The sequence below is a fragment of the Phocoena phocoena genome, chromosome 17 (assembly GCF_963924675.1).
Source record: "Phocoena phocoena chromosome 17, mPhoPho1.1, whole genome shotgun sequence".
NCBI classification, from domain to species: Eukaryota; Metazoa; Chordata; class Mammalia; order Artiodactyla; family Phocoenidae; genus Phocoena; species Phocoena phocoena.
The window spans coordinates 72,407,327-72,434,597 of record NC_089235.1 but is presented as its reverse complement, the minus strand read 5'-3'; the positions used below and the strand labels follow the sequence as shown (position 1 = coordinate 72,434,597).

General features: G+C 41.3%; 1 protein-coding gene across 1 annotated transcript; it reads left to right on the top strand.

Annotated features, from left to right (window-relative positions):
• The first annotated feature begins 716 nt into the window (after positions 1-716).
• Positions 717-25,670, top strand: TMEM71 (transmembrane protein 71). The gene is made up of 8 exons (XM_065895530.1): positions 717-756; positions 1,959-2,018; positions 3,894-4,107; positions 5,887-6,059; positions 15,452-15,637; positions 19,232-19,307; positions 22,340-22,402; positions 25,589-25,670. Exons 1-8 carry the CDS (start codon positions 717-719, stop codon positions 25,668-25,670), a joined length of 894 nt encoding a protein of 297 aa, XP_065751602.1.
• Positions 25,671-27,271: the final 1,601 nt, after the last annotated feature.

The following is a 27,271-nucleotide window of genomic DNA, read 5'->3' as shown; positions in this document are numbered from 1 at the left end:
AAAGTAGATCTATGTCATGAGTGGTAAGTGATCAAAGTTTACCTCATCTACACACTTGGATATGTGTTTAATTTGTAACTGAGAAAGTAAATTATATGTTCAGGAGCACTGAGTTTTGAAATCTGCCCAGTGACATACTATTTTTAGTGCAATGCTACTTAGAAATGTCCAGGGTAGTAGCAACTGGAAAAGACCACCAGCCCTCTCTGTAACTACCTGTCAATGGTTTGAAGTGTTGGGTGTTGGACACCAACCCCCAGCATTGTTTGAACTTGATAATGAAGTTGATGTGTGTTGGATGATGAAAATACAAATACATCTATTTAGAGGGTTCTAGAACCAATCTTTTTTTTCTGATTTCTTAATCAAATAATTAATTTTTATTATTTTATTTTGATTACAAGTCAACCTTTGTAAGTCTAGCCTTCCTGAATAAAATGTTGTGCTTATTTAGAGAAAAAGATTATTTAGATGCACTGAGCAACACAATGGAAAATGTAATCTAAAATCGTAGAGGCAGGCACAACCTCAGTGGCCCTTCAACCCTGCCTTCAATCCCATTGATCTCTGTACTCTTTCAGTAAACAAATCTGACTAGTGCAATTAGTAGATGCCATCTGTTTTGACATCATCTTTCTATTTTTAATACGTAATCCACCTTTTTTTAATGTCTTCTGCAGAAAATCTGTGAAGTTTGAACAAGCAGCCTTCCCAAGATGAACCGAATATCTCAACTGATGTCAACACCAGTAGCAAGTAAATGTAGAACTGCTCTACGCAATTATCTTTTGAACGATTAGACTTCTTTTAGCAATTTCCTTGCTTTGATTTTGCTGATACTCATACCATTAACCATCTGTCAGTAGCTCGTGCTTCTTAAATGCCAGTGTTCACTTTGGCAATGATTTTGACTTCATTTCTTTCCTTGAGAGAAATGTGGTACTTTTCCTTTTAGTAGGAAAAAAAAAATCACCATTTTTTGATGCCTGTGCATAAATGTGAAAGGGGATTGTTTATCAGTTACTATTAAGATGCAAAACGGTTGGTCTGTAAAAAAATACCGAATGATTTTGATAGCTACTTGGAGAAAATGTAGGCGTTGTTCAAACGGTAGTGGTTTCAAATTTCTTCCTTCCTCTTGTTATTTTCTCCCCAAACCCTGCTTCTACCCTCCCTCACACTCCTACAATTCTCTCCTTCAAATCCACCAACCCAATCTGAAAGTCTAAACTCCTTTCTTTGTCTTAGATATTTATTGTCAGTAATGGAACCAAGTTTCACTGAACCTATTAGAAGTATTCACACCATTACTATGCAATATAAAATGCTGCTTTAAAGTTTAGAATATTAATCAACTACGACTCTCCCCAGTTGAAATCTGTTGCCATGCCTTTGGTTAAATTGGAACATGAATGAATGCATGATCTATTTTTTAATTAAGAATACTCACAGGCATCATACATTGGAAAATCATTTATATAAAACAAAACTTTATTTTTTTCCACCACTCGTCTTCTGCTCATTATTTTGTAATAGAAGTGCCTTCAAATGCACTAACGAGATAGAATCTAGGCAGATGATTGAATTCCTCAAATGACTGAGTAAGCTAAAATAACCAGAACTTTGGGTAATTGATTCGGGTTTGGGACAGCTTCACGTAAGACGTTTTCTTCCTCTTTTCATGAGTCAGTTTGATGCTAATGGCATATCATTGCCTCATCTGAACTAAGGAAGAGTTGAGTGAGAGAAGAGACAAGAGATAGAAGCCCCTAGATTATGTCTTGCTGCCTGTAGAGACCTGGTGACAAGTTGTGCTCGTCCTGATTCATTGGATGCCTGCACCATTTGGAATCTCTGCTGAGGCTGGAACATCAGCTATTCACACCGTCCACTGTTTGCAATCATGCATGTTGATGCAGTGTGATAAATTTGTACTTCTCTCTCATTTACTTATGCAGATTCTTCCCGGTCTGAGAAAGAATACGCTGTAGAGCTGTCTCCGCCATGCATTTTCCCAAGGTATTCCATGGGGCTTTTCGCAAGAAAAATCAATCAAATTCTTTCTGTATGCATTATTTTGTTGTATTCTTGGCTTAAAAATATTGGAAAATCCCTGGCGGTCCAGTGGTTAGTACTCGGCTCTTTCACTGCTGTGGCCTGAGATTCAATCCCTGGGCAGGGAACTAAGATCCCGCAAGCCACATAGTGCGGGGTATATATATTAATTTTAGGTTTCATCCAGGTTTGGTATGGAGATATATTTCCAGTCCCATGCACATACAAACTGCAAACTTGCCTAACCTAATAAATGGAGTTTGGGAGGGAGGGAGGTGAGTGTGTGGGCAAACGTGAATGGTTTGTTTGTTTGGTGAGTGGAGAAACTACCGAATACCGATGCATGGTTACTTTTTCTCAAATTGATGTTCTCTTAAATATGCTTTTACTGTCTCACTTTACAAGAGCCACAAGGGTCTATACCAGTGCACAAGCCAGCCAAATGTCATGCTCCACTAAAACCTGTAGAATCGACCATTTTGTTCACGTTCTGCAGTGAAGTCTCTTTTCTTTTCATTCCTTACTTTTTTTTTTTCTTTTTTTCTGTTTCTCTGTCTGTCTTTTATCCCTCAAACAGGCATCAGCCAATGTTTCCTCTAGCATTTTGTGAAACATGCCAGTGGTATAAAGGGATCATGCTTTGATATTAGAACCTGTCCCCTTTTGTAAATTCTAGGCCTCCTACTACTAGCAAATGCATCAGTCAAAGATGAACAGGCAGGTCACATGGAATGAGCCCATGCTTTAGAGTCAGAAAGACCAGAGTTCAAATCTTAACTCTGCCACTTACTAGCTGTATAAAATACCCAATTTATTTGCCCTTCTGCATCTCTTTTTTTTTTTTTTCCTGCTGTACTATAAAGATAATAATACTTAGCTTTTAGGGAGGTTTGTGAAAAGCAGATAAAGTATGAAGTATGGGCCAGGCTCGTAGTAAGTTTTCCATAAATGATATCCATTTAAAATAGAATTTTGCTGACTTTAGTGCGTGTAATAGTTGTGAATAGGCTTTTTTCTTTGATGGCACCAGTTTATTTTTTAAATATTTTATTGGAGTATCGTTGATTTACAGTGTTGTGTTAGTTTCAGGTGTACAGCAAAGTGATTCAGTTATATATATTCGGAATATATATATATTCTTTTGCAGATTCTTTTCCCTTATAGGTTATTACAAAATATTGATATTGCTCCCTGTGTTATACAGTAGGTCCTTGTTGGTTATCTATTTTATATACAGCATGAATAAGCTTTAAACTTAAAAAAAATTTCAGAATTTCAGTGAAGCATGAGGCATGAGTTTGCCTTTCAACCATACAGACATGTGATTGTTTCTCAAACCTAAGACATATACAGACTCACCCAGCTAAGTAGCAGACTTCCCTGGATAGTAAATCAGGGAGGGTAACTATGCAATCATTTGTGTGGTTGACCCGAGGGAAATTGGCAAAAGCCAAAAAGATCTCTTTGACTGCATGTTCTCCTATAATTCATATACGTTTGGTGGTTGTGTAGCTGTGATTTATCTATTAGAGGGACAAGAGTAAGGATATAGCATTCAGAGGGTTATTTGAAGTAAGGGTGGGCTGGAGCAGGCTCTGAGCTTCCAGCATCACAAGTAGGCTGACAGAAAGAAACACTAAATGTGCTGTGGGTCAATTGTCTCACAGGTAAAGAGATGAAAGTGAGAAGTTTAAGAGAGGCAGTCTCAGAGGTGCAGGAATAGTTGGTAGCCAGGAACGCAAAGAGCTGGTTTTCCTTCACAGTGACTAGAAATGTGGTTTTTGTGTGCCTGGATGAACCGGACAGAGATTGAAAGGTCTTCTCTCATCCCCTCCTTGGTTTTGTCTGTGATTTCCTGGATGGCAACAGTCCCTTTGACTGCTGCCCCATAGATCCCCTGACAGGCTCCCACCTTACCTGTCGCCGAAGTCCCAGACTCCTCACCAATGGCTACTACATCTGGACCGAAGACGGTTTTCTCTGCGACAAAGATGGCAACACAACTCTGAGCCCCTCCCAGACCAGTGTCCTGTACAAGGAGAACTTAGTCAAGTAAGTAGAGGAGGTTAGGTACAAGGATCTGAAGTCCAACCCAAACGTTAATTATTCATTCATTCATTTGTTCATTCAACATCGTTTATAAGGTGCCCATTACTGCTCCAGTTGGTGGAAACACACAGGCTCATAAGGGGCAGGGGTGGCCGACATGAAAACAAAGGAAAGTAATGAAGCTGGGCTTCCCTGGTGGCGCAGTGGATAGGAATCTGCCTGCCAATGCAGGGGACACGGGTTCGATCCCTGGTCCAGGAAGATCCCACATGCCGCAGAGCAACTAAGCCCACGCGCCATAACTACTGAGCCTGAACTCTAGAGCCCGCGAGCCACACTACTGAAGCCCACGCGCCTAGAGCCCGTGCTCCGCAACAAGAGAAGCCACCGCAATGAGAAGCCCACGCACCACAACGAAGACCCAGTGCAGCCAAAAAAAATTAAAAATAAATAAAAATTTAAAAATTAATTTAAATTAAAAAAAAGAAAGTAATGAAGCCATACAGGTGCTGGGAGTGAAGCCTGATAGAGGTTAGCAGAGGGAAGAAGGAAAGGAGGCCCATTTTATTTGGAGCGACGGGTTAATACAAGCTTCTTAGAGATGAGGATGATTGATTTGCGTCTTGAGAGGCACAGGCTGTTAGTTAAGATAGATGTAGGAAAGAGGACTTCCAGAGGAGGGAACAGGCATGGAGTTCTAAGAAACCCTGATACAAAGTGAGAGGAATGGCACATAGTTTGGGAGGGTTACCACTTAGGGTGGAAAGGGCTGCTCTCCCAGGAGAGGAGACTAAGGCCAGAAGCAGGGCTGGATTGAAGAGGTTACATTCCAGCCTAAGAAGGTTGGGCTTTATTCTGTAGATAAAAGAGGAGCTATTGACAAACTAGCAGACTCATCCTTAGCAAGATAACACTGATTACAAGGTAGAAGATGGATTGTTGGGAGTGTGGATGTGTGGGGAATCAAAATCTTTTGGAAATGCAATTACCAAATCACATCACCACCCACCCCCTTCCCCTTGACATACTTCAGTGATCTCCCTGTGCTCTTATGTTAAATTCCAACTCCTTCACATAACAGTCAAGGTTATTCATTATCCACCTTCTTTTTACCTTTCCTGACTCATTTCCTAGCATGACTCAATATGAGACTTCTTGTTCATATACCCCAGAAAGGCTCCCTTGACTCCAGATTAGCAATACCCCTCCTGGTACTCTCAAAGCAGCCTTAAGCGGTTAGAACACACATCCACAGAGCACAGTAATCCAGGGCAGAGAGGATGGAGCCAGACTGCCTGGGTTTGCACCCCTGTTATGTCACTTACTAGCTGTATGACCTCAGACAAGTTCTTTAACTCTTTGTGCCTCAGTTTCCTGATCTGAGAAATGAGGTAACAGTAGCACCTACCTCACAGGGCTGTTCTGAGGATAATGTGAGTTACTGTATGTAAATCACTAAGAAAGACACCAGGCACCTGATGAGGTCAGTGAAAGCATTAGCCGTATATGCATTATTTTTGCCTTTCTCCCATACTAGGTTATGAACTTTTTTGACCCAAGGTTTTGTCTTTTATCTCAATATACTTGACATTGATCCAAGCACCTGGCACACACAGAAATTTAAGAAACTTCTCTGGAATTAATGGAGGAAACAAATGAAATGAGCTTCACGGACCTGGGTGGTAGAGATGTGCCCTGTGCATCCATTTTCACTAAATTCTCCGCTTTGACCCTGAGTTGACTCCTACTCATTATTCACTTGGTACTTTCATTTCTCTCCAGAATATTTAGAAAGAAAAAGAGAATCCGCCGTTCTTTTTCTTCTCTCTTCAACCTCAGTGCCTCTGAATCTTGGCTGCATGGAAGCACCTTTGGTAATGCTGACTCTTCCCCCACTGAGGACGTCTGGTTGGAGGGGGTCAGGAGGCTGGAAACAAACCATTGCAATGAAAATGGTGAGTCTGAACCTCTTTTTCCAGGTGAAATTTCCAAAAGAGAAGTAGCAACCATGTGGTCCTGGACCAATGGTGAGGAGAGTATGGGGGCAACACAGTGGAGGCCTGGAGTATTAAGGGCTCTTCAGGATGTCTTCCGGGAAGGGGAGGAGGGAGACCAGGTCCCTTACATACACGCATTGGACTCTGATCACACTGATCTGCGCTGTTTCCTGAGCACTGTGCTCTTCCTCAGTTCTGCCGCTTCGCTCCTGTGGTTCATATGCTGGGATTCGTTCATTCATTCATTTGTTCACTTGGAAGATTTTATTGAGGGCCAACTAGGTATCAGGCATCGTTCTACACACTGGGACGTATCGGTGAACAAAACAGACAAAACTATTTGTTCGCACGCAACTTGCATTCCTGACGAGGAATGCAATGACGTAAATTACGAAGCATGCTGGAAAGTGGTAAGAAGTGTGGGGCAGCAAAGGAGGAAGCGATGGGCATTTCAAGTTTCGGTGGGGTGACTGGCATGGCCTTCCTGAAAGTGACTTTTGAGCACTGACTTAAACGTGGGAGTGAAGCATCTGGGGAGAAACAATCGGGCAAAGGAAATGCAGGGTCAAAGGTTCTGGCCTAGGCGCCTGCGAGGGGCTGAGTGAGTGAGGGGAGAAGGGAGGTCAGGATCTCAGAGGTGTATGGGTGGAGCAGCTGCAGAAGGACAATGAGACCTGTGAGACCATTTCAAAGGCTTTGCTCTCTGCTCCGAGTGAGGGGAGAAACGGCTGGAGGATTTTGAGCAGAAGAATAACGTGATTCACCCTACATTTTGACAACATAGCTCTGGCTGCTGTGTTCAGGTTGGAGGTGAGGTAGGTATAGAGGGCAGAAGCAAGGAAACCAGTGAAGAGGTGTTAGAGTGACTCGGGTGGGAGAGAATGGCAGCTTGAACTAAGATGATAGCAGGGTGGCGGTGAGAATGGGAAGGATTCTGGATACACTTCGACGGTAGAGCCAACAGGATTTTGCTGACGTGGGCTGAGAGAAGGAAAGAGAGCAGTCAAGGGTGCTTATTATATGCTTAGCACTTTACATCCTGTCTTGTTTATGTTATTTATGTATTATATTATTATTTACATATTACCTTGTTTACATACATTATCATGTTTAAACACCTCAAAGTCCTCTAGGAATTAGGTCATATTATCATATTTATTATAATTATGATAAAATTGAAGTTCAGGGTTAAGTAACTTGCCCATGTTCATTTAGTTTATAAACAGCAGAGTTGGAATTCAACCTAGGTCTGTCTAGTTTGAAAGCCCAGCCTTTGCTCTGTTGCCAGTAAGGGTTTTCCTCTCCTTTCCAGCATATACCTCATAGCCCAGGCTCAAAAAGCAAAGCAAGAGGACTGACATAACACAACCACATAAGAATTTAAAGATATGGTCCTTACGTGTCCACTATTTTTCTCAACCTGCTTCCTGGGCAGACAGCTCAAATACTATATTATTTTTGTGAAAGCTTTTGGATTAGTAGTAATTACAGATTCATAAGAAGTTGAAAAATAAATAATACAGAAAGCACCTGTGTACCCTTCATCCAACTGCCCCTGCTGGTAAAACTTACTCAGTAGTACATTATCAAAACCAGGAAATTGACATTGATGCCAGACCATGAAGATTCCACCAGTTTTTGTCTGTGAATGTGTGTGTGTGTGTGTGTGTTACACTAGATTCATTTAAAAAAATAGTACCTGTTAAATGAAGAAACAATTCCTTATGTTAACAAACTAGTAATTAAACTGAGTGTATCCTAATTCCCCACAATAACAAGGATGTATAAACAGGACAAAGAAAAGAGAAAGAGGCAGGGATGTGGTGGGTGAGCCTGGAATGATAGACTGAAGATATCTGAAGAAACTTTTGCGCCGTGTTGAGGACTTTGGATTTTGTCTAATCAATCAAGGATGTTTTAGAAGCCTATTTTATTTTATTATTTTTTATTGAAGTATAGTTGTTTTACAATATAGTGTTAGTTTCTGCTGTACAGTGAAATGAATCATTTATACGTATATATTGTATATACGTGTACTTATATATCTCCTCTTTTTTAGATTTCCTTCCCATTTAGGTCACCACAGATCATTGAGTAGAGTTCACTGTAAGTTCTCCTTAGTTATCTATTTTATACATAGTAGTGTATATATGTCAATCCTAATCTCCCAGTTCATCCCACCCCCTTCCCCCCTTGATGTCCACAAGTTTTTTCTCTACACCTGTGTCTCTATTTCTGCTTTGCACATACACACTTTTCGATATCCTTTTCCATCGTGGTTTATCATAGGATACTGAATATAGCTCTCTGTGCTACACAGTAGGACCTTGTTGTTTATCCAGTCCATATCTAATAGCTTACATCTGCTGGTAGAAGGCTCTTAAGCAGGGCAATGACACAATCAGATTTAGATGTTTAAAGATTGCCTTTACAGCACCATGAAGTAAAGATTGGATGGAGATACCTAATGGGAACTCAGAGGCAATTAAAACCAGCTGGCACACCAGGGACAGTGGCTCTGGAAATAGAGGGAAGAGATTGAAGGAATCTTTTTCAAGGTAGAATTGACACGCTGGTGACAGATCGAATGTAGTGATGAGAAAGTGGGAGGAATCAAAGAAAACAGATGTGTTTAATTCGGGGAACTGCGTGAAAAGTTCTGCCTGTCACCAAGGCCTGGAAGACAGTCTGGCCGAGTTATGAGGAAGATGAGCTTTTGAGCTGAACGGACCTAAATTCAAGCCCTTGAATCACCTTCTCCAACCTGAGTGTTCTCGGGGAAGTTAGTTAACAATCCTGGTCTTCTATTTCTATGTATATAAAACAAGAAAAATAGTAACATGGAATTGTTGTGAGGATGAGATGCAACCATCCATGGAAAGGACATATTAGTACAGGGCCTGGTGTCCTGCTCAATATGAATTAGCTGTAGAAAGGCAAAAAGGAACAGATTGGGGTCAGGAAAAGAGACCCTGAATTCTGTTTCTTGTGAGTTTAATTTGTAGTACTTATGGGAAGTGGACAGATAGCCAGTAGGTGTTTGGAAGTGTAAGAAAAGAGGTCAGGAGTGAGGAAGGATCTTGATATTGATTTGGAAGCCAGTGTGAGAAGTAGTAGAGGTCTTTGGAACAAAGGAGGAAAACAAGTGGATGAGCAGAAAGGAGAGTTAAGAAAGGGATTTAGGAGGTTAAACAGCAGCTCCAGTAATAATTATCCCTGATAGTAATGAGCGCTATGGACCAGCATCACTGCAACAAATCCATTATGTTATGTCATCACTTCTCTCCAAAGTCTATGCAGGAGTATTAGTTGTGTGCGTGTGTGTGTGTTAGGAACACAATGTAAGATTTACCCACTTAGCAAAGTTCTAAGTATACAACACAGAATCGTTACCTATAGCCACTGTGCTGTACAGACCTCTAGGAGTCATTCATCTTGTGGAACTGAAATTTGGACTACGGAAATCATGCAGCATTTCTCCCGCTGTGTCTGGCTTATTTCACGTAGCACAATGCGCTTCAGGTTCATCCATGTTGGTGAGGATGTGGAAAAAAGGGAACCCTTGTGCACTGCTGGAGGGAATGTAAATTAGTACAGTCGCTATGGAAAACAGTAGGGAGGCTCCTAAAAAAATTAAAAATAGAACTACCATGTGATCCAGCAATCCCACTTCTGGATATATATTCACAGGAATTGAAATCAGGATCTCAAAGAGTTATCAGCATTCCATATTCATTGCAGCGTTACTCACAATAGCAAAGATATGGAAACAATCTAAATGTCCATCAGCAGATAAATGGGCAAAGAAAATGTGGCATATACATACAGTGGAATGTTATTCAGCCTTATAAAAGAAGGAAATCCTGCCATTTGCAACAACATGGAGAGAGTATTATGGTTATCCCCATTTTACCGAGGGGAACACTAAGGCAGATTAGATCCTTTTCATGGGGCCGTGCAACTAGTAAGTAGCATAGGCTGGCCTCAAACCGAGGAATCTTGAGTATGTGCTCACCGTGCTACAACCAGGACAGGCACTGTGGGGAAAGTTTCTCGGGCAGAGGACCAGAACAGCATGATGCCATGAAAGAAGAGCATATAAAGAAATGACTAAGGGTGTGCCGCTTGCGAAAGAGGTCAAGTGTCCTGCAGCCTTAAAGACGTCTCTGGTAAAAAAAGTTATGCACGGCATCTTCCATCAGAAGGCAACTAGAATGCAGCAGAAAATAACACAACAATGTAAAGAAATCATATTCCAATGAAGATGTTAAAGAAAAAGAAGAAGGCAACTAGAGGTGATCCTGCCACCTCTTGGCATCCCGGACAGATTGTGGCACAGATACCTACAGTGAGAAGGAGCCCTCCTTACTTTTTAATTGCGATATAATTCATACCATAAAGTTTACCATATTAACATGTACAATTCAGTGATTGTTTTAGTATATTCACAAAGTAGGTTATGAAACCATGACAACTTTCTAACTCCAGAACATTTGCATCGCACCAAAGAGAAACACCATACTCTTATCAGTCGTGCCCCATTTCCTGTCCCCCTACCCATTAGTAGACCATTAGCCTACTTCCTGTCTGCATGGATTTGCCTATTTTGGACTCATGACTTTTTCTTTTTCTGGAGGAAAAAATTAAACCTTATTTATTTTTAAAAACCAGAAACACTAGGAAAATATATCACAGCCTTGAAACGGCGAAGAGACAGGCTATATTAGCATTTCAAGTAATTAAGTTGGTAAAAAGACAACAAGGTCCTAAGCAAAACGATAAGGTGCCAGAGCAGGGGCAGGAGCACTGCGTGTTGCAACGGTCCTGACAAAAGTGGTGTTTGGTGATGGTTGGGGGCCTGCCCTTCTTCTGCCCTAAAGGAATCACAGCTCAGCCCTGAGTTGCTTACTTTTTCTTCCGTGACCTGCGTGTTGCCAAGGGATTGTCTCAATAGAGTTCTGTTATTTCAGGGGGCAAAGTCAGCAATATTGGGGCTTAGACTTTCATTCCATTCTGTTTTATAAAAACCAGGTTTTTCCAAATCCAGTACTTCATGACTCTCCTAATTTCACCGTTCTTTCCTGTATACTAGTATACAGCACAATCAAAACCCCCTTGCCTTTTAAGGGTGGGCTGTGTCTTCCTCTCATTGGTAGCACTGCTGCAGTAGTGGCTTGCTTCTGCTGACCTATCTTATGTACTTGGAACATCCATCTCTTGGTCCTAGGCTGACTTTCTGGAACACACGGGGCAAGTCTCTTCTTGGTTCTAAAGCAACGTTTTCCCAAAGTGTGGGTGAGACGGCAGACGCCTCTAGGACACGACAGTAGTGAATGCTGAATCTCTCAGTGAGACAGAAGCTCTGACTCTTCCAGATCTCACCATCTTTCTCATAAAACCAAGGAGAAGGGCTCAGATGAGAGCCTCAGTTGCCTTAAGACTCTTGAACACTCACTACTCTATCTTTTAACAAAGAACAGACTCAGAGCTCTCCCCTACAAAAGTATTTAGTGCAAATTAAATAAGGTCTCATTTTCACTGTATTTGGTTTTTTTTTTTTTTTTTTTGCGGTACGTGGGCCTCTCACTGTTGTGGCCTCTCCCGTTCCGGAGCACAGGCTCCGGACGCGCAGGCTCAGCGGCCACAGCTCACGGGCCTAGCCGCTTCACGGCATGTGGGATCTTCCCGGACCGGGTCACGAACCCATGTCCCCTGCATCGGCAGGCGGACTCTCAACCGCTGCACCACCAGGGAAGCCCTGTATTTGTTTTTATATTTACTTTTTCTTTAGGACCTTTAAATGATTGATATAAAGTTTCCTTTAAAGTAAAAGACTAAAGCGAAACAATTTAAGAAAATATGAAATGGCTAGGAGTTAAGAAGGCTCCGGGATGTGGCAAAAATCAGGAAAATGATGCTTGGATGCCTAAAGTTTGGGAATCACTGTTCTGAAGGCAGAGTTTCACATATTTGTAAATCAACATCTTGTTTTCCCATAGTTGCCTCTTCAAAATATGTCCAAACAACCTTAAAGCAATTGGACCACAGCAGCACCGCATGTGCATGAGGTATCTTGTTAAAATTCTCATGGTTTCCAAATATCTTCTAAATATAACAAATCAAACCACCCCCCTCCAAATCAGTAATTAGTCTGGGTGCGCACACACAGGATTTTGAAAGCTCTCATTTCTGCTGTCAATTGTAATCAAATCTTCCCCAGACTTCTTATTTTCCGGATTTACCCAAAGCCCCGTGACTTTTATCAGCAATTTATTTTTCTCTGGAAACATCGCCGAGTTAGAAGACTAGAGAAGAATTCAAAATTAAATTGTTTTGCTGTTTTCTCTCTGGGCCATGGATGCAATCAAAACTTACTTCCTCTGATTTCCTTTTGCTTCATTTTTCAGGCTAAAAATGTTTTTTTTGTTGTTGTTGCCTATTTTGTTTATCCTTAGCTCACCCCTTCCACAGCTGTGTCGAGATACCTTTCCTCATTAGCTGCAATTCATTCTTTAGCTGTGGCATTCTGTGGCTCCCCAGACCCAATACTGCAATTTGGGATGCATCCCCAGAGCCCATGAGTCATATTGATAGAGGATCTAGGATTCGTGCAGGGAGGACGAATCAGGACTTCCCGCTCTATTTCTGCCAGTCCCAAGAAAGAAAGACAAGATGACCTCAGACAAGGCACCCTTGCCTGAGGTCTGCGATTTTCTCTTGATCTAGCGCCTCTTCCGTAAATATCTTTAATGGCAACATCTGTATGTCACTTTGTGTTTCCCTCTATAGCAAACAAATGCCCATTCTACATTGCAAGGATAGGGAATGTGCTCGGGAGAAATGGATTCCTCCTTTTAAAACAGGAGTCAGCTACCCTGCAGTTAAATAAATCAGGAGGAACAGAATGAAATTAATATCTTCAAATATAATACCAAAGAACTATTTACTGAAATGTTTTCTGCATTACGATTCTTTCATTTATTATTAAGGTTAGAGGGGAAAAAAATGTCAGTGTGGGGAAGCGTGAATTGGGGGCAAACCGTGTCCTTTCAGAGATGAAAATTCGTTGATCATTTTTTGTTAAGATTCTTTTGTGGTTTCTCTTTTTAATGTCAGCTCTTCTTGCAGAAAATTCTGTGTAATATTTCCAGTATGCTACACGAGATACATTTTTCTTTCATCTCACTCCCAGTGGCAAAGCATAAGTTCAACAGAGCAGCCTTGGACGACAGCACAGGAATATTTTTACTCTTCTCACATCCTCAACCATATCTCCCCAGATCTTAGTTCAGTGCCATTCATGAATATATAATCAGCCATGAAAGTTACCAGTTCCTTCTCACTTCCATGTTAATTTGACCACATAGCTTCCTCTCTGTTTTTAAAACAGCTTTATTGAGTTATAATTGATATATGCAGATGTACTTATTTAATGTGTACACTTTGATGAGTCTGGACAGTTGCAAACCCCCTGATACCATCACCAGAGTCAAGGCAACAGACATCCAACACCTCCCAGAGTTTCCTTGTGTCCCTTTGTGGAGTCTTTTGTTTCTGCGGGGGTTTTGGGAGGAGTCTGTTTTTTGTACTAAGAACAAAAAGCGAGATCACCCTTCTCAACACATTTTGAAGTGCATAAAATACCTCATTGACACCTATAGCCACTATGTTCAGCAGACCTCTCGAACTTATTCATCTAGCATCGCTGAAACCTTATAACTGTTGAACAACTCCCCATAGCCCCTCCCCCCAGCTCCTGGCAACCACCATTTTCTTCTCTGCTTTTCTGATTCTGACTACTTTAGATACCACATGTGTAAGTGGAATCATGCGGTATTTGTCTCTCTATGACTGGCTTATCTCACTTAGCATAATGTCCTCCTGGTTCATCCATGATATTACAAACGGCAGGATTTTCTTTACTCATTTGCCTATTGGTGAATACTCGGGTTGTTTCCATAACTTGGCTGCTGTGACTAGTGCTGCAATGAACAAGGTCCAGGACCTCGTCTGCAACTTGATCATTCCTGGACGCTCTGCATGTCTCACTTTCTACTGTTTCCTTTTTCTATGGCAACCAGCAGGGATGCTTCTGCAGATTGCTTTGTCAAGAGGCAGCAAGTTGTGGGTGGGAGGGTGGGAGGCAACCTGCAGGGTTGGCAGGAATTCCCGTGTCCAGAAGCATCAGTTCATTAGCTCAGTATTCAGGCCTGTCTTGTGCATTATAGGATGTTTCACAACATCCCTGGGTTTTATTTCCTTAGATACCAGTGACACCCCATCCCTTCTCCCCTGCTTAAGTTGTGACAACCCAAAATGACTCCAGACATTGTCAAATGTCCCCTGGGGAGAGAACTTACTTCTGGTTAAGAAGCACTGTTAAATGAGGACCCCAAGTGTCTCTTGGAGTTCCACAGTCATTCCCAGCTTCCAAAACGGGAGGGGCCTCTCTCCCACCTCTCACTGCTGAGTGAGAACTTCAACACACCAGGTACCTCCTGTTACACTCATGCTCCAAGTTGCCCTCAGGATAAATCTTAGCTCCTGAGTGAGTGTGACCCATGAGGCCCTTCGTGATTTGACCCCCTCTTAGCAGTCCAGCCAGAACCATCTTCTAGAACTTCCTGTCTGACCATATAGGAGGCCTCCCTCTTCTGGGAACCTGCCACGTTCTCTCCCAGGCTGATGCCTTTCCTTCTCCCCCTCCCCTCTCCCTCCCCCTCCCCTCCCCCTCTCCTCTCCCCCTCCTCCTCTCCCCTCCCCCTCTCCCTCCTTCTCCTCTCTGCCTGGCCTGCCCTCCTCCTGCTGTCTCTCTGGAAGCACTCCTACTCATCCTTCAAGTTTCCACTTCAGCACTCACACACTCCCTCCTAGGCTCCATCTGGACACCTTCTGCCAGGTTTCCACATAGCAATGACCTCGTTGCCTCTTAGCTGTGGGCTTGTGTGCTTGTCCCTCTCCAACTGTGAGTGGGGCACAGCAGTATCGACTTTGGCTTCTGACTCCCAGCCTCTTGAGCTGTGTCCTGTGTGCAGTTATACAATAATTCTGCACTGAATGGATCAACGGATCCGCCCGCCCTGGGGCTCATGAAGCTTTTGCCTTCCCCTCTACCCTGGCTCCCCTTCCGGAACTCTGGCTTGGCATCTTCTCTGGGGCTGTCACCTGTGGGCTGCCTTAGTCACTTTATGATCCAGACATGCCATGAAAATAAAGGTTAGGAAAAAAACATCTCTGCTCGTTCAGTTCCAATTCTCTGTCCTTCTTGAGACTATTGTTATGACCATTAGTCACCGAAAACACACACACACCCAAACACACACAAGCACTGATCCCTTCTGCTCTTCCAGGAGGTGGTTTGGACTGTTCACTGATGGATAACTGGGAGTCGGAGAAGCTAAATGCAGAGTCTGTGGAAACCTCCTTTTCCAGCCATGTCACCTCTCGGAGTCCCGGAGAAAACTCCCACAACCTGCCTCCTCGGTCCCAGTTCACAGCTTCTGAACCTTTCCAGGAAAACATTTTGGATCATCCAAGTGAGTTTTTTTTTTTTTAAATCTTTGCCACACCCAAATAATTCTTCCTTTCAGGGCCCAGAGGGGACTAATGTCCCCTTAGGCGCTGGTATCAGCCAGTGCCCATGTGATGCATTCACAGAGAAGGTGACTGATTTGGAGGTGTCATCTTTGAGGCACCAGAAGGACTGGATTTGCAGTGTTATTTATTTTTTTAAAACCCTGAAGACATTTGGCAAAATGTTAAGCTTGGCTAAAGCGGAGTCGTGCGTACACAGGTGTACACTGTTATCATCTTTATACTTAGCTGTGCATTTGACATACTCTATAAGAAGAAAATGAAAGGAAGAAAGAAAAGAACATCCTTTCATGCTATGCCCCCATCAAGGAAAGTCAAAAGATATCAAGGCATTGTTATTTCCTGTCAGGAGTAAATCTGAAATAAATTCAGCAAGCATCTCCCTTAATCTCTAGCTTGCTAATATCAGATTAATCATGTTTGCACACAGTGTCGCCTCAAGGCTCTATCTTCAGCTTGCCAAGGTTCAAAGCCCAGTGCCCATTTGTTGGCTGGAACTCAGAAGCTGTTTACCCAACCCTCCAAAATTTCACGTTTTCATCTGTAAATGGAGATAACCATAGTGCTTACCTTGTAAATGACTAAAATAATCCGTGTCGAGCACTTAGCATCGTGTAGACTAAGCACTTCCAAAATGTGATGTTATGATTACATAAGATTGAGCTTAAGCAGAAAAATAATATCTTCTCTTTGTTTGCCTTCCCCAAATCATGAATATTTATTTCACTGACCACTTCTACTCCCAAAGACCAATGTGCTCTGCTTTATTTTCTTCCCAGTGCAGCTATTAGATAAGTGTTGAGGGTTTTTTAGTTCCCTTTCAAGGTGTTGGGATGACAGAGAAAGCAGTGTTTATTTTTTAGACAGTTCCCCGGTGATCAACACCTACTAAGGCTTCACAGCCACCTCCTCCAGGGAGTCCACCCTGTTTTCTGAGGAAGAGGTGTTAAGTGACCCCTTTTTGTGTTCCTCCATACCCATTTCCTGCACTGCTCTTGCATGTTTACTTTTGTATCTCACCCATCATGCTGTGAGCTCCTTCAGGATGGGCACCATATCTTAGGCATTTGTAGATTTTAAACTTACCCAGGTAGTGCTTGGCACAGAGCACGGGCTCCATGACTGTGGTGGACCAGTTAAGTGTGCTATCTCCATTTTACAGATAAGAATACTCAAGTTCTGACAGGTCAAGTAAGCCTCTGTACATGTTCTTTGTTGTATCTAGAATGTCTCCCACGGGCTATACCTGGAAGACCCCTACTCTTTCTTCAAGGTACAGTTCAGAGGAGACCGCTTCTGTGGGGCCTTCTCTGCCCCCTGCTGCGGGGTTGAGGTAACACTTGGCTTCCCTGAGATGCCATAGCAACCAGCACCGTGTATCTATCTCTCTGTTGACGCCATCTTCCTTTGCCTCACCTGTCTATGAAGCCCTGAGTGGACAAGGTCTCCATTTGATTCTATTTTATCTCCTTCGCATGTAGGTTTTGAGTGTGCAGGCTGTTTCAGGTGATGGTTCATATGCTAGGGATAAAGGCGTGCATGGCATCATCTTTATCACTCAGGGCTTTTTGAGTTCCAGCGGATGGCAATCCAACTCAAAATGGATTAATCAATCATTGAATGTATTGCTTCATATTATTAAAAATTCCAGGCAAACATTTCAGGTTTCTGTCAGTCTCTACAAGTCTCTTTTCTTCTGTGTCAGCTTCACTCTTTAAAATGCTACTTACTACTCCATGGTAGTTCCTGCTGGCTCTGTACCTACAACTTTCCATGTTCAAGGCCAGCAGAAGGAGATTATTGGCTTCTCAAGTTAGGACAAAAGGGCAGGCTTCCTTGGTTCTGGAAGGGTCCCATTTATATGGTAAAACCAATCCCTTTGTCAATAAATATGTAAAGCTCCAAATAGCTTGGAGTGGATCAAAGACTGGGAGGGAAATCAGTCTGTCCATGGGCACCATGTACTAGGAGAAGGGGAGAGAGGGCTTCCCAAGGAAAATATGGGCACTGCCACCGAAGAGCAGCACATAGTTGCTGGCTATTCTCAATAGTCTGGTGGGGAATCATAGAGAAAGAAAACAGCAATTTTAATTCAGTGTGAAAAGGTTGTTGATGGAGACAGGCATAAGGTATAATGGGATTATAAAGAGGGAGAAGCTAAGGGCCAAGGGGGAGTTGAAGGCATCCAGGAAGGCTTCTTGAAGGAGCTTACACATGAACTAAGCCAAAATCAATGCTAAGTGAGCGGCTACTGATGGAATGAATCAATGAACACCTTGTCCACAATCACACAATGCATATCTTTATAGAACTTGAATTTAAACCCAATTTTCCTTCAGTATTCAAGTCTAGTGACCTTTGCAGTCAAGCTAGACTTATTTCTGTGAGAAAATGGGTTTCAAATTCTACTTGAAATCAGAGGAAGCTAAGAATAGAAACACACTTTAGAAGGATGGTTGAGTGTTCAACTGAACCCACAGTAACTTATTTAAATCACAGTATACATGAAATACTGTACATTTGCAGTGATGTCATTCACAAGTGCTATATTTTGCATTGCCAGTCTCCAGTGTTCTGCCCGCATTATGGACTAAGTAGGTTTCTGTTAGCTGACTCGATCTCCATTCAGAGCACAAATGGCAAAAATAAACACGTTCATAGCTCAAAGTCATTCCAAGTTTTAAACAACTATTTAAACAAAAATTGAGCTTTTGAAGCATTTGGCAAAGATTAAGCTGAAGTTTGTTCTATTTTCCTTTAGATCTTTACGTGGCAATCCTTAAACTAGCTCTGGTTTCTTTTAGGTGATTAGAATAATACTCAGGGTCACAACTGGTTTAACTCTTCCATTTATAACTTCTGGAGGATTTGCAGTCGTTTCCACTGTGGCTTGGTAGCACTGAAATATTTTACGATAGCAAAGAGTTTCAGAAGGACAGATAGTTCAGAATATTTATTCTCTTTTTTTGCCCTTTAGAGACTCCCAGCATGCCAAGTTGCCATTCTCTTTCCCTGCCCCCTTTTAGGCAAAACATGGTGTTCTGGCTAGATGTGGTTTTTCAATCTTCGCTCTGGCACCTCATAGCTGTGTGACCTTGGACAAATTTCATCATTTGAAATTTGGTCTTCTCATTTGCAGAACTGTGATAATGGTTCCCACCTCACGCTTTTGTCGTGTTGATGAAATGAACTGATGTAGGAAAGCTCTTTGTGAATCATAAGTCACTCCACAAATTTGAGGCATTAATATTATTATCAATATCATCCCAGTTAGATTTCTGACATTAGCATACATTCTAAAAAGCCTTTCCCTAGCACTAAAGTAAAAGGCAAGCCCCAAACTGTTTATGTAATGTAATCATTTATTTTTTTAGTGATAGGACAAAACTGATCATTTTCAGGAAATTTGTAATGAATGGCCCTGTACAACATTTGATAATTTTATCTTATTACTTATGACAAATTACTTGAGCTGACATACGTTTGAAAACCATGTTTTTGAGTTCTGATTCATTTCCTATTATTTTTCCTATTAGAAACCAGTTTGTTACGAGAGGTCTCCTTTCAAGCAACTCTGTTTGCTGCATGCTTAATTATCTTTGCCTGTGCAAGGTAATTCAGATTTTATGTTTATGTGGTTGTGTTTCATAATTAATGAAGCTGTAATTGATTGATGATTTCCTTACCTTGTTCCGCAAAGCATTTTAGGTAGCTCTGTGGTTAAGATCTGTTCATTTGTCTGTCCATTGCCTTTTTATCTATCACCTCCCTCCTCCCATTATCTCACAAGACATACCAGAGGCAGTGGATCTTGCTAGAAGTTGGATTTTTACCACGCATTATCCTTTGTTTAAATCCTCAGTGACTCCCTGTTACAGATACAGTCTAAGTAACCCTACTTGGAGTTCAAGGGCATGTGAAGTCCCCACAATAGAGTCCCACTGGGGCTCCATCTTTCCCATTATATTTTTATATCCTCACATAAAATGTCTCCTCAGCATCTCAGAGGACATAACGCTCTTGCCTGGTTATAGGCACATTTCTGTTCTACCCTCTGTCCAGTGTGTCCTTCCTATTCTTTTCTTGCCCAAGTCTCCAGGGCGGTGATCAAGTCCCATCTGTGCTAAACCCACCTGTGCCTCAGGGCCTTTGCACTTGCTATTTATTCTGCCTACTACAGTCTTTTTTTTCTGGAGAAACAATAACTTGTGCCCTTAATTCTTTCTGGAATCTGTCCAAATGTCACAAACATTGTCAGAGAGCCCTTCCCTGACAACCCTGTATAAATAGAATACCATTCTCTATCACACACATCTCACTTGGCTTTTCTTCAGAGCCTTTATCACCACCTGACCTATTATGTGTTCACTTGTTTAAATGCTAATGATCCGTCTTTCCCTACAAGATTGCAAGCTCCTTGAGAACAGAGACACTGTGCTAGGGCCTCATCGATATTTGTTGAAACAATGAAACAGGGATGAATGATACCTCCTGGGGTCTTTGTGGTCCTTGAACTCCAGTCACTAAGTGCTGCTTCCTCTCAAGTCCCTCCTGTTGACGATCAAGTATCTCACATCCCATGGACCACTTGGGGGAGTTGTATTTTTAAATACGAAGCCCTGGATCCCATCCCTTGAGATACCAATTTAGATCGAGTGAGAATCCGTACTTTAAAACAGCTTCCCAGATAATTATGAGATTTGAGAAGTATTTTTAGATCATAATGGAACCAGAGGAACACAAAGGGGTTGGGGGGAGTCCTGTAGTTAAAAATACATTTGCAAAATTCTGCATTATATGTCCCAAGTTGGAGGATCACAATGTGTATTAGCATAATAAAGTCTCAGTGAAATAATGTGGTGAAGAAACCTGTTTAGCTTTATTTAACTTAGCTTTTCCCAGACTTTACTGATCATGGAAACTTTTCTTTATTTCACAGGACTATTAATAAAGTGTTCCTCTTAGGTTAATTTCTGTAGAAACTCCTCCCTTAAGAGGAGAAATTGACTCCCCATCACTTGAGTTTGAGCTACCTTTGGAAACTTGCTTCCAAGCAGTAGTGTTTGGAAAGAGGGGGAAAAGGAAACTTTTCAGTTGAGAAAACTGACAAATGGTACCTCAGATGATGAAGGTCAACATCAAAAGGGATGAGTAATGTTGATGGCATGTACCTTTGACATGATGAGAATGGCACTCCACCTCTAGGGTCTTCTGAACCCCAGTCTAACCATGAAAAAAACCCAACTTGAGGGACACTCTCCACATTATCTGACCAGTACTCCTCAAAACCGTCAAGGTCATCAAAACCAAGGAGAGTCTGAGAGATCGTCACAGCCCAAAGGAACCTAAGGAGACATAATGACTAAAGATCATGTGATATCCTATGTGGGATGCTGGAAAATGGATCAATTAGGGAAAAACTGTAAAGTTCAAATGAAGTGTGGAGTTGAGTTATTAGTGATGCACCGATGTTAGTTCCTTATAATTATGGCAAAGGTACCATGTACTGTAAGATGCTAATAACAGAGGAAATGGACGTGGAGTATGTGGGAACCCTTTGTATTCTTTTTTGCAATTTCTCTGTATATCTAAAGTTATTCTAAAGTAAAAAGTGTAGTTAAGTAAATAATTGTTTTTTTAAAAAAGAACTATTCCTATGGGCAACAGCATGGATGAACCTCACGGATATTATATAAGTGAAAGATGACAACAGAATCCATATGATTGTCAAGAAAAGGCAAGACCAATCAGTTACTATAGATGTAAGAATAGTGGTTAATTTGGGGGGATAAAGTGGGAAAGATCAACAAAGGAAACCTTATGGGGTGCTGGAAATATTTTATTTCTTGCTTTGGGTGATTACGAGGGTTTATATTTTTAAAAAACCCAAAATGTGCACTTTATATGCTTTAGTGTACATTTGCTAAAGCTCAATTTTTAAAAGTTTTTAAAATGCCTATGAAGAGATGTCTGAGAAGATATTTGTCAGAATTTAATAGTGAATGCTTCCGGGTGGTGGGAGTTCTTTGGTGACATTTTCCTTTTGTCTTTGTATTTATTTGCAATCTCTTTCAATATTCATATTTTGAGCACAAAAGCTATAAAATATTATTCTTCAAAAAGAAGAAAATCCACTGTGTGATACAATCATCCATCAGATTGATAAAAACCCAAAAGTTTAACACCCTCTTTTGTCAAGGTTATGAAGCAGTAGGCATACAAAGTTTCTCCTTTTTTTTTTCTAGAAGTTTTATACTTCTGTGGTTTACATTTCAGTCTATGACTCATTTTGAGTTAAATTTTGTGTTAAGGTGTGAAGTCTTTGTATAGGTTCGTTTTTCTGCATATGTCTAAACAATTATTTTGACACCATTTTTTGAAAAGACTCTCCTTTTTCCATTGCATTGCTTTTGCACCTCTGTTAAAAAATCACTTAACTTGTATCTGTATGGGTCTATTTCTGGAATTTCTATTCTTTTCCGTTGATCTATATCTCTATCCTCTTGCCAATACTGCACTATCTCTATTACTGTAGTTTTATAGTAAATCCTGAAATCATCCATCTATGGTAAATCTAAAAGAACATCTCATGTGTTGGAAATATACAATTAGTTCGCTAAGCCTGAGCAATCCTGCTGTTTCAGATGGTTTCTGGGAGGAATCATAGCCAGTGTCTTCACATGCTCCTTGGTGATAACCATTGCTTGTAAGTAACCGTTTCCCAAATTACTGCTCTGATTCCTGTATTTCATTCCAGTTTTGGGCATTTAAAAATACTTTCTCTTTCTCCTCCAAGATGTCGTCAAGTCATTCCTTCTCAGCCTTGCCAACTGTTTCAAAGCCACCACCTCCACTTGGTAAGTGTCGCCTGTGTTAGCATCATCTGTAAAGACGACCACAGTCTGATATCTGAGAATGCTTTCTGCTGAGTAATGGATGGCAGTAACTATGTACAAGAAAGGTCCTGATTATTTGTCCTGAAGGATACTTTCTATTCCTGCTAAGATCTGATAGTAGTATTAACCTGTCTCCTAAATTCCTACACCAAAATAGATAGAATTAGTTTTTAAGGCAGCAAGACGTAGGAAATAATACGAATTTCCAATTTTTAAGTAGTTTTTAAAGGGCTCTTATAGATTCATAGCACTGTACTTCATAAATAGCCCATATTAAAAGGTTTTTATCTTAGAGTTTCCCAAAGAGCTGGCAAACTGCCCGTGAAATGATCTCAGCTACAAACTGTGATTTCTCCACCATCTCTCACCCACCCACTTAACGATCCCCCTATATGCTGACTGCCATAGTTCAGCATATTTTGAAGGGTGACTGGGGTCTGGGTGAGGTGCTCACAGAATCTCAAACAGCCTGCAAAGCTCCATCCCCTGGCAAGATGGATGGTGTTAATTACCCTCACTTTAATATGGCTGCCAGAGGTCGACTCCCAGAGTTTGGAGGCTGAGGTCTGTAATTCAAATTAGTTTACTGGCCTTCTCTCTTGACACCCTGTTGCCCTATTTATGAAATTTTTCTGTTAATTCTGAAATCACAGTGCGGCTTAGTGAAGACTTATTTTGTTTTGGACTCCAGCCAACATTGATTTACTGTCACGCTGAGCGATGTTTCCCTTCCTTTCCTGGCCTTCCAGGTTTCTAGGGGCGAGCATCTGATACAGCTAAGTTTTATTTAACCTGATGGTTAGAAAATTGGGTCCTGAGGTCACCCAAGAAATCCTTATTCTTTAGTTCTTATAAATTAATGATAGTTGTCTAAAACTTTTCTAAGATACCCACTTCTCTCCCTCTAGCTACAGGGCTGTGCACAGGTGTATCTCACACGAGGTTAACCACAGATTCGCACGTGTGCTCAGCTTTTTGGGCTGAGATGTTGCACCGGTCAGGACTGGACTAACCTATAATGTCTGAACAAAAGACTTTCATCCAAAGAGTCAGTTTGTAACCCAACTTTCAGAAGTGTCAGATGGTGAGAATAGTAGAAATCCGTTTTCTTTGGGTTGTAAGATGAATATGTACAATTAATCAGAGCAACAAGTATCATCTTTTTAGGAAGCTTAATGAGGGCGGAGTTTCTCAAAGCACGGCATGGGGACATTTGTTCTAGAATCAACTGGGGAGCTTGTTTGAAAAGTAGAGGAATGGATCCTGATTCCAGACCTTCTGAATCCAAATTTCTGAGGAGGTTTTTATTATTAATAACCTCTCCAGGAAATTCTTTGCACATTAACTATGAAAGTCTTGGAATGATGGTTTGTAAAGCCTTCACCTCTTGATGTCTAAAGTGGCATCGCTTAGCCTACTAAATCTTTACTGAGAGTTTACGATGTGTTCTGTGCTGCCCTGGGTGTCCAGTAATGCTCAGCAGACATTTATGGAGTCTCTGCTAAGGGTCAGACACTGTCATTAAGTGCCAGGGTTACAATGCCAAGGCCTCGAGATTTCAGAGTCTAATTAGAGGGACACGTAAAGGGCAAGGTGAAATTACATTTTGAATGCGATAAGTGCAAGTACAGAGTTAGCACAGAGGCTATGGGATCATCAGGAATGATGTTTGGCTAGACCAGGAGAGGTAAGGAGGGTGGGCAGGGAAAGCAGTCTGGATAAGCCAGTATCTGACCTGCACGTGTTGTGTCACCTGTTTCTTTAAGGGCATCTCCCACTGTTCTGTACTCCTCTTAAAAGAAATTAGATCAAGACCAGGATGATATTTCCATCTTAAACGCTCTCAGCTACAGCCTCATTTATGGAAAAAGATTACTTCTTTGATTACTTGTGTACATACTTCAACTTGTTTTCCTCTCGTTTCCTCTCCATTTTTTCCTGTTTCCTGCCCACCGACCTCATATACACACACTCTTGCATTCAGGATCTGTGAAAACAAGGACTATTGACTTCATTTCTGTATCCAATGCCTTGAAAATAGTAGGTACTCCATAAATATTCATTGAATTGAACGTATTTGCTGTCTCTTTTCTAAAGTACTTCCTTTAGAGCCAAGAGCTCTGCTCCTGTACATTAAAGATTTTGCAACCTCTTCCTCATATATAAACATATCCAGAAACCACTAGCCAAAGACATGGTTACTAACAAGAGCGACTCATAGGTCTCCTCCAATAATCAAGGAGGAGAAACTACGGGAATTGCAGACAAGCACTGAATTCAGTTCAACGAACATTACGGAGCAGCCCTCCCACACCGGTCCGGCGTTGCACGTAGTTAGACTAGATAAGATACCTACTCTTTAGCAATTTATAGTTCTCAAATCACATCCCTTTTCATACCATCATGCAATTCTTACTCAACCACCTTCTTGGTTAAATATAAAGTCTTCAAGTTTGGGGACTGTCTATACTGCTCACCATTGGTTTGAAGGTCCCTTTCAAATGAAGGTCATCAGAGGTACCCATTGTCGCCAATAACATGTTAGCATAAGAAGTGTCCATTTTGCATTTATGACATCATAGTAGCAAAATGGGCAACATCTCTTTTCTCTACTTCTCCATGAAGAAATATATATTTATACAGTTGGTGAATGAACGAATCAACTTTAGAGAATAGAAATATGGGGAAAACGCACTTGTTTTGGGGGGAGAGAAAAAAGACAATATAAAATAGTAGTTAACTAAGTACCAAGCTGGGATTAGGAACAAAAACCTCTGTAGCCTGTCCCAGGAAGGGGAGACAACTGAGAACTAGTAGGAGGAAAAAGAGCTGGGGCACCACTGTCCTAGTTTTGATTATTCAAGGTAGTTGTGTGTGTGTGTGTGTGTGTGTGTGTGTGTGTGTGTGTGTGGTCATGCAGTAATTCAAGCAGATACTGCATTTTCTCATGTATGTGGGTGGATTATGCATTTCTCTCCTCCTTTCTCTGACCTAGGTTTTGCCAAAATTTGACAACCATTCAGGAGAGCCTCTGATGAATGTCTTCAATCTGAATATCCAGAAATTGTCCCATTTGTAGTCTGCTTGGAATCAACTGTTTTATTGGAAAGTGTGAACAAGTGGATAATTGAGAAAAAAAAATTTAATTTGGTTATGTGGTTTTAAAAAAATCTTAGTTTTGGCCTCACAATGATAATATGCTCATGAAAATAATATTAATTTGTCTTTCCTCTGCAAACACAAGCAGTTGAAAAGGAAAGGACTGGGAAACGTGACAGAGAACAAACCACCTGGATGAGGGTTCTCTTATTATACCTTAAGGCAATGCTTCTCAAACATTAATTTTCCTTAGAGAATTCTATGAGGAGCTTATAACAATGCAGATTCCTGGGCCTGCCTGCCTGTACCTATCCCTTGCTGAACCGCTGCAGTTGAACAAGGGAAGGGAATTGCATAATCAGCACCAACTTGAAAGTAAATAAATGCGGTTTGTACATAAAACATAATGTAGAAAAAGTTTTTCCCAAGGGATGGCCTAATAGAAGGTGGTGACAGTAGATGATGGTTGATGGAAAACAGGCAGGAGAGAGCCATTTTTCAGAAACTTCTTCTTTCTAACCAGTTTCTTTACCAAGTTTTCAATCATCTTGGCACTCATGATTACCTTTCACTCAAACTTCAATTCAAATAAAGATATAACACACAAAAAATACCTCAGGGGCAAAATAAAGGCAAAACGCCGCAGTGCTTTGAAATACACAAAAATTGTACAGTTGCACTGGGGGATTACAGGAGATGCTCCCTCTCCATCCCTCTTGCTTGGTATATGTTCCCAAATGTGGCCTGAGGTTCAAATTTGTTTTGCATGACATTCTCTGGCTGGAGAATTGTGTGGAGAAAATTGTCTTTGCTTAAAATGGTAATGTCAAAATATCACTTTTTATATCAATTGTACTTAGTGCCTTTTGGGTTGAAAAAGTTTTATAGTAATAAATGGAGTCATCAATGACTTGGTTTGGTCAAATACTAGTCGACATGTTGCTGTGAAGGTATTTTTTTGGATGTAATTAACATCTACAATCAATGGACTTTAGGTAAAGCAGATGACCCTCCATGATGTGGGTGGTCCTCATCCAATCAGTTGAAGGCTTTAAGAGAAAAGACTGCGGTTTCCCGAGGAAAAAGGAATTCTGTCTACAGATCGCAACAGCCAAATGCTGCGTGAGTTTCCAGGCTGCGGACTCAGGACCACGATATCAACTCTTACCTGAATCTCCAGTTTGCTGGCTTGCCGCATAAATTTTGGACATGTCAGTCCCCACAATTGCATAAGACAATTCCTTAACATCTCCCTAGATAGGCAGATAGATATAGATACCTATAAATATATCTATAGATATCATAAGTATATCATATATGTCTTACGTTCTTGGAATATACCATTGGTTCTGTTTCCCTGGAAAATCTTGCCTAATACAGCAGGTGTTATAATCACCTTTTGATAGATAACCTTGGAAAAGTTTCAAAACTTTCCCAAGGACACAAAGGGCACGTAGGGGATCTAGGTTTCAAACCCAAGTCTGTGTGACCCAACAGCCCTTACTCTTCCTACTGCTGAGAAGGGGTAGAGGGGAGGAGCGTGGCACCTTGAAGATCAAATATTGCCTGAGTCACTCTCTC